At 47.1% G+C, this 13,781-nt stretch overlaps 1 protein-coding gene across 1 annotated transcript in view; it reads left to right on the top strand.

The window, feature by feature from the left end:
• The first annotated feature begins 2,164 nt into the window (after window positions 1-2,164).
• The window catches only part of CWH43 (cell wall biogenesis 43 C-terminal homolog), a 60,599-nt gene continuing 48,982 nt past the window's right edge, over window positions 2,165-13,781 (top strand). Inside the window, exons 1-5 of the mRNA XM_072749030.1 lie at window positions 2,165-2,287; window positions 4,390-4,581; window positions 8,533-8,653; window positions 9,084-9,238; window positions 12,153-12,354. Of these exons, the coding sequence (XP_072605131.1) occupies window positions 2,245-2,287; window positions 4,390-4,581; window positions 8,533-8,653; window positions 9,084-9,238; window positions 12,153-12,354 (713 nt within the window). The 5' untranslated portion in view covers window positions 2,165-2,244. The remainder of the gene's footprint in view (window positions 2,288-4,389; window positions 4,582-8,532; window positions 8,654-9,083; window positions 9,239-12,152; window positions 12,355-13,781) is intronic.

Genomic DNA, 13,781 nt, shown 5'->3' with positions numbered 1-13,781 from the left:
CAGCAACGTAGAAGGGTTACACTTTCTGCCAATCGTTGCCAACAGTTGTGACTGTCTGACCTCTTAATTAGAGCCCACTTAGTGAGTGTGAAGTGGTATCTCATTGGGCTTCTGATTTGCACTTCCCTAATGAAATGATCTGAATAGTCTTTGTGCTTATTGGCTACTTGTATATGTTCTTCGGAGAAAGGTCTATCAAATCTTGCTCGTCTTTCAATTGGGTTGTTACTGTTGACTAGTATTTTTAGATTTTATTTATTTATTCATGAGAGACAGAGAGAGAGAGAGAGGCAGAGACACAGGCAGAGGGAGAAGCAGGCACCAGGCAGGGAGCCCGACGTAGGACTTGATCCGGGGTCTCCAGAACCAGGCCCTGGGCTGAAGGTGGTGCTAAACCGCTGAGCCACCCGGGCTGCCCGGTATTTTTAAATGTGTATTCTGAATACCGGTTCCTTACCAGATGTATGATTTGAAAATACTGTCTCACAGGATGTGCACTTTTTTTTTTTTTTGCTTTTTTGATAGTGTCCTTTAAAGCACAGAACTAAAAAGAAAAAAAAAATAAAGCACAGAACTTTTTTTTTGTTTGTTTTTATTTTTTTAAAAAGATTTTATTTATTTATTCATGAGAGACACAGAGAGAGAGGCAGAGACACAGGCAGAAGGAGAAGCAGGCTCCATGCAGGGAGCCCGACGCGGAACTCGGTCCCAGGACTCCAGGATCACGCCCTGGGCTGAAGGCGGCTCTAAACCTCTGAGCCACCTGGGCTGCCCCAAAGCACAGAACTTTTAATTTTGATGAGACCCAGTTTATCTCGTACGTCTTTTGTCATTTGGGCTTTGGGTGTCATTTCTAAAAGCCCACTACCTAACTGAATACCCTGAAGATATGCTCTTATGTTTTCTTCTCCAAGTTTTATAGTTTGACATCTTTCAGTTAGGTCTTTGATCCATTTAGAGCTAATTTTTGCATATTGTGTGAGATGGGGGTTCTACTTTATTCTTTTTCAGGTGAACATCCACTTGTTCTAGAACCATTTGTTGAAGACCATCCTTTCCCCCTTGCCTAATCGTCTTGGCAAGTTTGTTGAAAATTACCTGATCCCAATGGAGAGAGTTTGGACTCTCAGTTCTGGCCCATTGATCTATACGCTGTCCTTGTGACAGGGTGCTGGTAAGTGAGTGGCTTGGAACTCTTGGCTCAAAACAGCTGTGGACCTGGAGCAACAATTGCACTTAAGTGATCCTTACACTTTGAGGCAACTCATCACTGTTCCACTTCAGAACAAGCTTTCTGGAAGTGATCAATCATACGATAAGCTCTTCTAAAAAAATAAAGCGAGGGCGCACCCGGGTGGCTCAGAAGTTGAGCACCTGCCTTCGGTTCAGGTCGTGACCCTGGAGACCTGGGATCGAGTCCCGCGTCGGGCTCCCTGCATGGAGCCTGCTTCTCCCTCTGCCTCTTATGAATAAATAAATAAAATCTTAAAAAAACAAAAAAAAAATAAAGTGAATTAAAATAAACTGCTTTCAGAAGGTTCCAAAAAAAATTTCTGTCTCTGCCTCTCATGAATAAATAAATAAAACCTTAAAAAACTAAAGCAAATTAAAATAAATTGCTTTCAGAAAGTTCCAAAAAAAAATTTCTGTCTCTGCCTCTCATGAATAAATAAATAAAAATTTTAAAAAACTAAAGCGAATTAAAATAAACTGATTTCAGAAGGTTCCAAAAAAAAAAATGTCAAGGCTCCCTGGGGTGTGGTAATATTTGAGGGCGCACCGCGGGCCTGGCTCGCCGGCTCCGCCGGGATGCGCGGGTCTCCCCTGCGTCCTCACTCTCCAACATCGTCTTTCATGGAGTCAGGAGGGCAACACGGTGCCCTCCCATCAGCTATTTTCTCTCCCCTGAGCAAGGGCTGCGACGTCTCTAAAAGCCTCGGAAAATCCGAGGTCGCAGCGCCCGGGGGCGGGGGTGGGGGCGCCGCCTGCTTAGCGCGGAGCTGAGAGGGTGCTGCGGGCTCCGCGGCGCCTATGCCAAGGTCCTGGGGCCCCCTCCCGCTCGCAGCGCGCGCCGCGCCCCTTCCCCGGGCTGGGCCCGACGGCGGGCTCCGAGGCCCCGGGAGGCCGCGCGGGCTGGGCGGGGGCGGGGGCGGCGGCGGCGGCGGGGGCCCCACCCCACCCCACCCCACCCCACCCCGGCCCGGCTGGGGCTCCCAGGGCGCGGCGGGGCGGGTGCACGCAGCCATGGCCCGGCTGTGGCGAGAGCTGCTCCTGGAGAGCCTCCTGGGTAAGTAAGTCGAGGCCGCCGGCGCTCGCGCGGGGGCCGGGAGGGAGCACAGCGGGCCGCAGGCGAGTGCCCTGGAAACTTGTGGCGCCCAAGCCAAGAATTAAAAAAAAAAAAAAAAAAAAAGCAAAAAAAGCAGCAGCCAAGACTTAGATTGAGGATTCCGGGGGGAGGGGGGGTAGTGGGATGCGCCTGGCTGTCGGCGTGGAGGCCCCGCCCCCGCCCCCCAGACCTCCAGGCTGCTGAGCCTCAGCCCGGGCCCTAAGCGCGGGGGCGGCCCGGGGCGCAGGTGCGCGGCGCGTCCCTAACCCGCCCAGGACCCCGCGGCGGCGCCCCCAGCGGCCCCGCGAAGAGGCCCGGAGAACGACTGCGGGTGTGCTCGTGCCGGACGCGGAGGATGAGAATCGGAATTCCCAGACACACGTTTGGGAGCAGGCTGTAATCTCGGGGTCACTGGGAAGCATTCCTTTGGCCCGGAGAGGCTCCTTCCTAAAGATTTTCTGCAAGCTGCTGATATATATATATATATATATATATATATATATATATATATATATATGTATATATAAATATATATATATTTATATATATATTTTACGATTTTATTTATTTATTCATGAGAGAGGGGGTGTGGTGGGGCAGAGACACAGGCAGAGGGAGAAGCAGGCTCCATGCAGGGAGCCCGACGTGGGTCTCTATCCCGGGTCTCCAGGGTCACGCCCTGGGCTGCAGGCGGCGCTAAACCGCTGGGCCACTGGGGCTGCCCTTGGAAGCTGCTGATATTCAGAAGCGTCCTCCCCCCTCCCCCCTTTTTTCCCTGGCTCGGAACGTGTCTTCTAAGTACAGGGCCGTGAAGTGAGTCACATTCAGCAAGTACCTAGGGTGCCGGGTGCTGGGCCCTCCGTCGCACTTCGTGCTCACAGCCCTGTGAGGTCCCTGAAAGAGCTACTCTGTTGCTTAAGGAAGTTGGGCTGAGAAGGGGCTGGTCGGGGGGGGGGGGGGGGTTACTATGCAGGGGGTTACACAGCTGCCCTCGCAGTCAGACTCCCCGGGTGGAGGTTCGCTCTTGCCGCCAGCTCCTCTTTCCACCTTGGGCTATTATATTGGGAAATCTCAGAAGTTTTTTGTTTTCACGTTTGTAAGAGGGGGGCAAAAAGTGTCCATTTCACAGAACATGAGTTGGATGAGGAATAAGAAGGACGATCTCTGTAAATATTCAGCACAAGGGCTGGCACGGCGTAAGTGCCCATTAGTTCATTATCATTCCTGTAGAGGATCCTACCGTCAGTAGTTGGCAGAGGTGAGCCTGACTTCAGTTCTAGGTCTTTCACTACCCTATACTGTCTCCTAAGGTTAGGTTTTAAAAATCCACTTAAGAGAAAATGATTGTTGCCTAACTAACCTGCCTTGGGGTGTGGTCTGGAGTGGGAGGAAGAGAGGGAGTCCTGCTATTTGTCTCTTTCTTCCTTTCCTTTCCCTTTCCCCTTTCCCCTTTCCTTCCCTTTCCTTTTCCTTCCCCTTCCCTTTCCTTCCCTTTCCCTTTCCTTTCCCTTTCCCTTTTCCCTTTCTCTTTCCCTTTCCCTTTCCCTTTCCCCTTTCCCTTCCCTTCCCTTCCTTTCCCTTTCCTTCTTCCACCCAATGCGGGGCTTGAACCCACAACCAGAGAGATCAAGAGTCGCATGCTCCTCCAGCTAAGCCAGCCAGGCACCCCCCTTTGTTTCTCTTTTTGATTCTCATGGTGTTGCTCTTTATAGAAGGGTTGACTTAAAGACATTTCATCAGTTAGGGTCCTAACAGAAAATCCAGTTCAACCCAGATGATCCAGATGAAGAGGTTTCAAGTGAAGGCTGAGCTTGCGGGTGTGAACAAGCTTAAAGGAATAAGCGGGGTGTCAAGGGATTCACCACAGCAGGCCCCATGCTCCTCCTGGGACACTGCGCTGCTGGTGTGGGAAGGAGGGGAATTTGGTAGTGGAAGCCGGTTGAGGTCAGAACGGTGAAGGAGGGCGGACCAGCCAGAGGGGGTACAGTGGCAGGATATCTGTTTGTAACAAGGACACATTTACACTTGCTCCTTAAACATTGTTTTTTTTTTTCTCCCCCTAGGTTATGTTTCTTGGTCTCTCTGCCATGGCCTGGGACCAATGATCTATTACTTTCCCCTGCAAACTCTAGAACTCACTGGGCTTGAAGGTTTTGGCATAGCATTTCTTTCTCCAATATTCCTCATACTTACTCCTTTCTGGAAATTGGCTAACAAGAAGTGGATGCTAATCCTGTTGCGGTTAATTACTGTGGGTAAGATTTAAAAGTGCTTCTTCTTCTTTTTTTTTTTTTTTTAAGGATTTTATTCATCTGTGTGTGTGAGAGAGAGAGAATGAGTGTGAGCACGAGCAGAGGGGAGGGGCAGAGGGAGAAGCAGGCTCCCCATTGAGCAGGGAGCCCAACATGGGGCTCGATCCCAGGACCTGGGACCATGACATGAGCCTAAGGCAGATGCTTAACCAACTGAACCAGGGCACCCAGGTGCCCCTAAAAGTGCTTCTTTAAGGATTTCTTTTTTTTTTTTTTTTTTTTTTTGGCAAAAAACAAGTGAAAATATGTAGACTGTTCTTTGAATGTTAAATGATGAAATGAAACAAGATTCCTCTTTCTCTTACGACTACCTGAGAGAGTTTTAGTGGAACTGGAAGGCTAGACCAAGAGGCCACGTCTTTTACATTTCTAACTTTTCTGTCAGATTGGAAAGCCTAAAAAAAAAAAAAAAAAAAAATCACTGAAATGAAAAGGGAGAACAGACCAACTTTTGAACATTTTGTGTTCTTTTTCCACCTATGACATACAAGTCAGAAACCATTAAAAATTGTTGAAAGCTACTGCATGAAAAGAGGAAAATTATGCATGATGAGTGCTATATAGTGAGCAAAGTCAAGCAACGAATTAGGAGAGATACTTGCAACTCTTAGTCAAAGAGCTAATTTCACTAACATACAGAGTTCTTATAAATCAGTAATAAAAAGGACCAATAGCTCAATAGATAACAGAACAAGGAATACAATCAGTTTATTGGAAAGGAAATATAATTGATTCTTAAAAAACATTACAATGAATACAAATAACACACATATATTTGTATGTAGCTTCATGTACTGGATTGCCAAAGAACAAAATCAAGTAACCCTGTATTACAAGGATGGGAAAGCAGGCGCTCAGACATTGCTGGTGGGAATATAAATTGGCACAAGTTCTGCCAATAATAATTTAGCAGCATTTATCAAAATTACAAAGGTATATACATTCTCTTTTGCTCAGCAATTCCACTTCTAGGAATATAGCCTACGGATATACTCACATGCATGTTAAAAGGGTGAAAATACAAGGTTATTTAATCATTGCAACAATATTTATAATCACAAGATAAGAAATAACCTAAATGTCATGTATATAGGATAGGTTAAGTAAATTATGATTTTGAAACTTGGAATACCATAGAATACTGTGCAGCTACATAAAAGAATGAGACATTACTTATCTAAGGAAATGGGATGTTCTTTAAAATATGTTAAGTGAAAACCAAAGATGCACTAAACTGTGTGCAGATGCTAACATCTGTGTAAGAAAGTTTAGATGGAAATATATTTAGTATCTAATTGAACATGCATTAAATAGCTTTAGAAGGATTTAAAAAAAACCATAGCATTTTCATTGCTTGAATGTGGTATCTAGCTAGACACCGGCATAAAAGGGAGACTTAACGACATATACCCTGGTATCTTTTGAATTCTGATTTTGAGAATGTTACATTGCCGAAAACTAGCAATGAAAAATTGTGTTGTTTTTTTTTTTTAGCAATTAAGAATTTTAAATGTACACTTACTATCGCAAAGAATTGAGAGTGTTCATATTAATAAATATTGGGAATCTCTGAAGAGGCACCAGTAGTAAAAATGTAAGAGGGTGGGGTCACGGAAGAAACATGTTTTCTAAGCAGAAACACCAGACCCCACTGGGGTTGACTCCGTGGCTGAGAACTCCGGATGTCTTGCCCTTCTGCTCTAATGCACTTGGCCTTCTGAGTGGTTTCCAAGTGGCATTTGTTCATGAACCACACTGTATATTCCTTCTCTCCGGAAACAGTCATTTGACTTTTTTTTCCCCAGAAACAGTGGCAGGGATTACTGGGAAATTGCCTCTGCTTTTCTATGGGCCAGCCCCTGGAGGAAGCAGAACAAGGTTAGTGCAGTGAATTCTGCGGAGACCCACGAGGATGCAGGACTCTGGCTTTTTAAGATCCTGAGCTCAGAAAGAACAGTGGTAGAGACCACTGGGGGGAAAAAATGCCCCCTATATGAAGACGGTCTCCATAGGAATGGAAAGACCCATCAAACGGCTGTGAAAAACGTCAGCTCCAGAAATAATAGAAATGAGACATTCTACCCTGAATTGAGTCCCTAGTAACTGAGTGAAACTGCCCTGGGCTTGCAGCATCCTTCTCTGAGTTCCTGGGTGTTGCACGTTTCATTTTCTCATCCCATTCCCTGGTTGGCTTTATGGGAATGGTCTCATCAGCGGCCCCTTTCCGGTTGCTTTTGCTCAATGCTGCTTGTACCAGCCTTACCCACAAAGTTATGGGCTGAGAGTCCCTAGGGCAGTTTTTGATTATTTAAGTCCACTTCTGGTCGCTGTAAGGGATGTGATATTACTAAGTCTGGGGGAGGGGGTGGTGTTTGGGATGCTTCCTGTTGGGATGCTTCCATCACCTTGAGTAGAGGTAGACTCAATTTTGAGAAAACAGCATGGGTAGGAGAGTGACACAGAGATGAGGATGAAGAGGCGGTGTCGGCCAGGTGCTCTTCTGGGTGGCCACCGAGCTTTGCTGAGGTTAAACAGAGGCTGATGTAAGCCATGCTTTGCCTTAAAACTCCTTTCAGATGCTTCCTCTGGAAGTGAAACGACTTGGTGTTTCAAGAGGCCTAAGGTACCTAATGTAACCCCGGACAAGATCTGGGTGTTACATGCTATCGTCTCTGTGCCTCAGCTATTTTCTTTTGTTTTCTCTTTTCTTCTTTTCTTTTCTTTTAAGATTTTATTTATTCATGAGAGACACAGAGAGGCAGAGACATAGACAGAAGGAGAAGCAGGCTCCATGCAGGGAGCCTGATGTGGGACTCGATCCCGGGTCTCCAGGATCACGCCCTGAGCCAAAGGCAGGCGCTCAACTGCTGAGCCACCCAGGCGTCCTAACCTCAGCTATTTTCAGCAAATTACTATGCACTCAACTATTAAACTGCTTCATACTCCTATTGGTTTAGGTTATTTCTTTCCTTAAAAATTTTGATCCAAAAAAATTTTTTTTTGATCCACTAGAATGGCTATAATCAAAAAGACAGGTAGCGACGAGCCTTGGCAAGGATGCAGAGCATCTGGGACCCTCACACATTGCTGGCAGGAATGTGACTGGTGCAGCCGCTTTGGAAAACAGTTTGGCAGCTCCTCAAAATGCTAAACAGAGTTACCACCTGACCTAACAGCACCACGCCTTGGTGTAGACCCAAGAAAAACGAAAACAGTGGTTCACATACAACCTTGTAGGCAAACAGTTGTGGCAACTTTATTCTTAATAGCCAAAGGATGGAAACAACCCAAACGCCCATCCCTGATGAATGACTGCACAAAACGCACTCTGTGCCGGCAGTGGAATATTATTCAGCCATAAAAAGGAACAAAGTACTACAGTATGGAGAAGCCTTGAGAACCTTATGCTAAGTGAAAGAAGCGGTCACAGAAGGCTGCATATTACATGGTTCCATTATACAAAATGCTCAGAATGGGAAAAATCCATACAGACAGGAAGCAGATGAGTGATTGCCAGGGGCTGGGGGAGAAGGGAGGAGGAAAAAGGAGTGTCCGTTAATGGGTATAGATTTCTTTTTTTGGGGTGGCAAAAATGTTCTGGAACTAGATAGTGGTAATAGGTTTTTTTTTTTGATAGTGGTAATAGTTGCACAACTTCGTGAGTGTATTAGAAACCATCGAACTGTACACTTTAACGTAGTAGATTTTATGTTGTCACGAATGACATCACAAATTTTTTTTAAAAAGATTATGTATTAACTCGTGTGTATGCTATATTAACTTTGTCTTCCTGAGTGTAAAGATGGCATCAGATGCAACAGTTATCAAATGCCGATGGTGCAGTTCCCGTGCGCGGTTGCTAGAAATGTTTAGCTCTCCTTCGTTCGTTTGCAGGCAGCGTAGCCTCCTTCCAGGCTTCGAATGCCAGGGTTCGGCTGGTGGTCCTTGCCCTTGGTGTGTCTTCCTCGCTGATTGTGCAGGCTGTGACATGGTGGACAGGAAGTGGCCTGCAAAGGTATGGTATCTCATGTCTGTAGACAAAGGTTCATATCTTATGCCCGTAGACAAACACGTGTGATCACTTACGGACGGGGAAGTTGGGACCAGGAGTTCCAAGTGATAGTATTCATTTTGCATGTAGCTGGTAAAAGTCTCTCTCTCTCTCTCTCTCTCTCTCTCTCTCTCCCTCCCTCTCTTTTCCTTTTCCTTTTCACAAAATCAGAACATGAATACTTGCCATCAGTCTCCATAATATTTCAAGACTTAAGGAATCATAAGTTGCCTGGGTAATGGATGATATAAAGACTAAGGCATGTTCCTTACTGCAAATTACTACTCACAGGACTATTTCATACCCTCGTTCTCTGAAATTATGAAATTCACTGTGAACACAGTACAGTGAAACCCCATCAAGAAGTCGTTAAACGTATTTTTCGTACTTACAGGTTCCTCCGAATCTGGGGATTCATTTTAGGACAGATTCTTCTCCTTGTTCTCCGCATATGGTACACTTCGCTAAACCCAATCTGGAGTTATCAGATGTCCAATAGAGTGATACTGACATTAAGTACCGTAGCCACACTTGATCGCATTTGCACAGGTAAGGGTACGCCCAATTTATTTAGGAATTTGCTCTCTTGCATAGTTTACTTTTCTTATCTGAATGCAACACACCTTGAAAAGATAGAAAGTCTTTCTGCACGCTCTCCTTTTCAGTTTTCTTTCCCTCTGAAATAGGGAGAGTTTCCCTTTTCCTCTGAAACCGGCACAGCCAGTGGAGTCTATCTAAGCAGAAGGCACCTTTTCCTTGCCAGAACAGAGAGGGAAAATAAAAAGCCATTTCTGGCTCCTATCAGTGTGGGGTGGGAGGGTAAACCAGGCCTCAGACTCCCAGCTGGCTCCCAGCTCTGTCTTTCTCCCTTTTCCATCTGGATGGGGCTTCCCGGAATGAGACCCTGCATCTAGGAAGAGAGATCTCTTCCTCTGTCCTGACCCCAGGATATCCCTTAAGCCTATGAGAAGTTAATTGTGAGCAAGGGCTGTGAGAACTATCTAGGCTTGTGTGCGTGTGTGCGTGTGTGTGTGTATATATTTTCTTTTCTGGGAGATATATATATATATATATATATATATATATATATATATATATACATATGTATATTATAGATTATTTATATAAATCTATAAATTTAGATTATTTATTAATTTATTTGAGAAAGAGAAGCAAACAAGCAGGGGAAGGCCAGAGGCAGACAAGCAGAAACGTGGGGGGGGTGGGGGCCTTGATCCCAGGATCCTGAGATCAGGACCTGAGCTGAAAATCGAGAGTCAGAGGCTTAACAGACGGAGTCACCCAGGCGCCCTGGGAATCTGAAGATATTTCAGCTCCAAGTCTGAAGCTTGAAAAGAAAGGAAATCTTGCATATTTACAGCCCCTTTGAAGTCCCCTGTCTCCCTCTGGAGCTGGCTTTCTCAGAGACGTACACCCAGCTTGGATGTTTGCTCCATATGTTAACTTGAGATCCTTCTGAAAAAAAGGGAGAAGTGTTACTAGATTCTGGTTAACTTGCACCTGGCTTTTTGTGTAAGTCTCAGTGAGTCACTGTTCTTTTGTCCACACCAGGAGAAATCTCACAGATTAATGGAAGTGTAGAAGGCTTTGGCTCACCGTGAACAAAGTGCTTGTATAATCCCCCTCTGGCCCCAATTTTGGCATGAAACCGGGGCATTGGGAATAAGGGGGCACTGGGCAAGCAAATTGGACATTAATATTAGAACGTTTAGGACGCTGTCTGGCGCCCTAATACATGCTTTGTGTTTTATGAAACAGTAACACCCAAAGGCGGCAACTCAGGCGGCAGATTTCACAGGTACAGCCTGATAAGGATTGAACGTCAGGGTATCGTTTAACGTTTCCTGACTTGAGTTTTCTTCTTTCTCTCCCGTTTTAAATGTATGTGACCCAGTTGTGGGTCCCTTCCTGCTTTTGCCCTGTGCCTCATTTACAAAATTCCAGACTCTTCACCAGTTTCCCCAGAATATCCAATCACACCAGGCATTTTTGTAGTTTTATTTTTTTTTCATTTTTGTAGTTTTAATCAAAGCTTAGGTGGGGCCCTGGGGGAGGAGTCCCCCACCGGAGGACACAACAGTGATGATGAGCAAATTTAGTTTAGAGCTCTCTTTCCCTAAAGACTGCTCAGTCTCCCGGCCTGGCCTCCTCTGTCTTCACACCCACCCCAGCATCCCTGCAGCTCCCGGCTCTGCTCCCGTCCTTTGACTCCTTTATTAGCAGGAATAGCTTTCCTCCTCCTTGTGAAGTCCAGCTACTAGCCCCAGAGGCAGACCCGAGGGCTTTCTTCTACCCTGCAGAGAGCATTACCTGTATCACGGGGCATCTGCCCAACAGGTTCTCTGTTCCTACAAAGAAGTTCTTATGCTCAGGGTGTGATCCCGGAGTCGCATATCAGGCCCCCTGCAGGGAGCCTGCTTCTCCCTCTGCCTGTGTCTCTGCCTCTCTCTGTGTCTCTCATGAATAGATAAATAAAATCTTACAAAAAAAATTCGAAAAAAAGAAATTCTTCTGCCCGCAGTCTGCCCAATTCTTAGGTTTTTGTACTTGAAGTCATTGCTGCGATGGAAGGAGAAAACCTCTCGGTTAAAGAGTCCCATGAAGTATGGTATAGTTAGGCCCACAGGCACCGGAACCCGTCTTGTCTGAGCTCTCTTTACGAGCAACATGATCTTGGACAAGTGACTTGTTCCCTCTGGGCCTCAGTTTTCAAATCTGTAAAATGGGACTAGCGATAGAGTCTGCCTCATGAGTTGTGAGGATGGAATGAGTTCATGACCCTCAGTAACTGGTCGGTCAGTGTACTGCTGTTCCTCCGGGCACATAGCAGGTTACATGAGAGCCCTGTTCTGCGGAGGACACGGCCGGGTATCCTGGTTGTGGACGCCTCTGCTCCCCAAACATAACAGCCCCTTTTTCTCTATATATTTTTGCTCATACTGTTAACATCACATGAAGTAAATAACTTGCTGAATTTTCTTTCTTTCTCTCTCTTTTTAATATTTTATATATTTATTTGAGAGACAGACAGAGAGAGGGCTCAAGTGACGGGGAGGGGCAGGGGGAGAAGGAGAAGCAAACTCCCCCCTGAGCAGAGAGCCTGATGTGAGGCTCCATCCCAGGACCTTGAGATCATAACCGGAGCCAAAGGCAAAAGCTTAACTGACTGAGCCCCCCAGTCGCCCCACTTGCTGTGTTTTCACTTGTGAAATTCCAGAATGCTTGGGTCTCCCTTACCATTCCCGATCCAGCCCGCCTGGAATGGTCTCTCCCGCCAACTAGCTTCTCAGCACGTTCTGCTCTGTATTGTAGTTTCATGTTTCAACTTTCCTTCTGAAATAAGCTCCTGGAAGCCAGGTGCCATCTCCTAACTTGCTAAAAGTCCGTGAAAGGTAGAGGGTAAATTTCCCCATAACTGACTCTTTTCCATTTTTTATCCTAGATGGTGACGGCAATAAACCAGAGGGAAAAAGACCTGGAGAGGCAGCCAAGGGCACGGCCTCCAGACCTGCCTGGTGGTTGGCAGGGGCTGCCTTTGGCAGTCTCATGTTCCTCACCCACTGGATTTTTGGAGAGGTCTCGCTTGTTTCCAGATGGGCAGTGAGTGGGCACCCCCACCCAGGGCCAGATCCTAACCCCTTTGGGTGAGTTTCGATTTGGGTACAATCAAGAATTTGGCTATTATGGTTGAAGGAAGTACTTCTTTTGCCAGGTAGATATTTCATATTTCCCTTTCCTGAGATAGCAAAAACACTGCGTGGCATTATTACGTGCGTACCGTGGAGATGAAGCCAGGGGGTGTCCGCCCCCGTGCTGAAGGATTGCTGGAAAGCAGGTGATGGGGGGCTAAGGGATGTGCACGGCTACATGAGAGGTTCTGGGAGCTCCTGCTTGGGCCCTCTGAGGAATCCCCGCATGGACGAGCATCCTCAGGGGCAGGAAAGACAGTTCCTCCAGACCCCTCACTGGCATTTGGTGGGATGGGACCACAGTGCCCTGATGAGAGAGACCAGGTTGGCAGCCTGGGCATCGATCTGTATCCTCTAGGAGGAGGGAAGCCCAGGGAGATCTCTGCATCGCCCGGTGCTCGCTCCAACCACGGGGCACCGGGGAATCCGCAGCCTTGGGTTTAAGCGTTGGTTCGTGTACTTGGTCCTTATTCACCCTCTCTCTAACCTTTGGGATTCCCCTTTTCTCCTGTGTTCAGGCCCAGCCTTTCACGTAAAAAGATCAGAAGAGGCTTTAAAACATCTGCCTCAGATAACTGTTTTCTCTTCAAGTGTGGAGATCCCCACATTTGGAGACGTGCAACTGCCTGCTGGATCCTTCCCCAGCGGACGTGAGAGCATCCCCCCCACCCCACTCCCCCCGGGGGCCTCAAGCTCAGCCTGTCTGGGTCTGGCCTCGGCAGTGCCCAGGCCCAAACCTGCTCCTCTTCCTCCCTGCCTCACCCTTTCTGGCTGCCACCCCATCTGCCAAGCCAGGATCCAGGAGTCATCCCACAACTGTGTCTTTCTCATTTTCTGCATCTGTTTGGCACGAAGCCGAGTCAATTCTACTGCTTCTCTCAAATCTCTCCCCTCCCCTCACCCCCGCCGGCGTGTGCCCTTGTGGAGCCCCCACCGTCTTTCTTCTAGGCTTCCTCTCTTGCCTCTTAATGGTCTGTCCTCGGTGTGCCCTTCCCCGCACTGCCCTGGAGGGTGCTCTCCAAAATGCAGGTCTGACCCCCCCTCAGTCCCCGGCTTGAAACCTGTGAGCAGTCTTTCCATACGAGATTGTGTGAGACAGGATCTGCTCCCCAACCCCACTTCCTTTTACAGACACTTCCCACCTTACTCTGGTGCTTCACCTGAGCTGAAATCACTTTCAGTTCCCTAGAGGTGCTGGACTGTTGTGGGCCTCCATCTGCAGGTGTGTGCTCTTCCTTCCATCTGGGCTGCCGTCTCTGCCTTGGCGAGCTCTTATTCACCCTCCAAAACCCAGCACGGGCATCTCCTCAGTGAAGTCTTCTCTCATTATCCCAAGGGTTTCTCGATACCACATCCTACCTTGAATCCCACGCCCACCCTAT

Source organism: Vulpes vulpes, chromosome 2, assembly GCF_048418805.1.
Source record: "Vulpes vulpes isolate BD-2025 chromosome 2, VulVul3, whole genome shotgun sequence".
Classification (NCBI taxonomy): domain Eukaryota; kingdom Metazoa; phylum Chordata; class Mammalia; order Carnivora; family Canidae; genus Vulpes; species Vulpes vulpes.
This window is presented reverse-complemented; position numbering and strand designations above follow the sequence as displayed.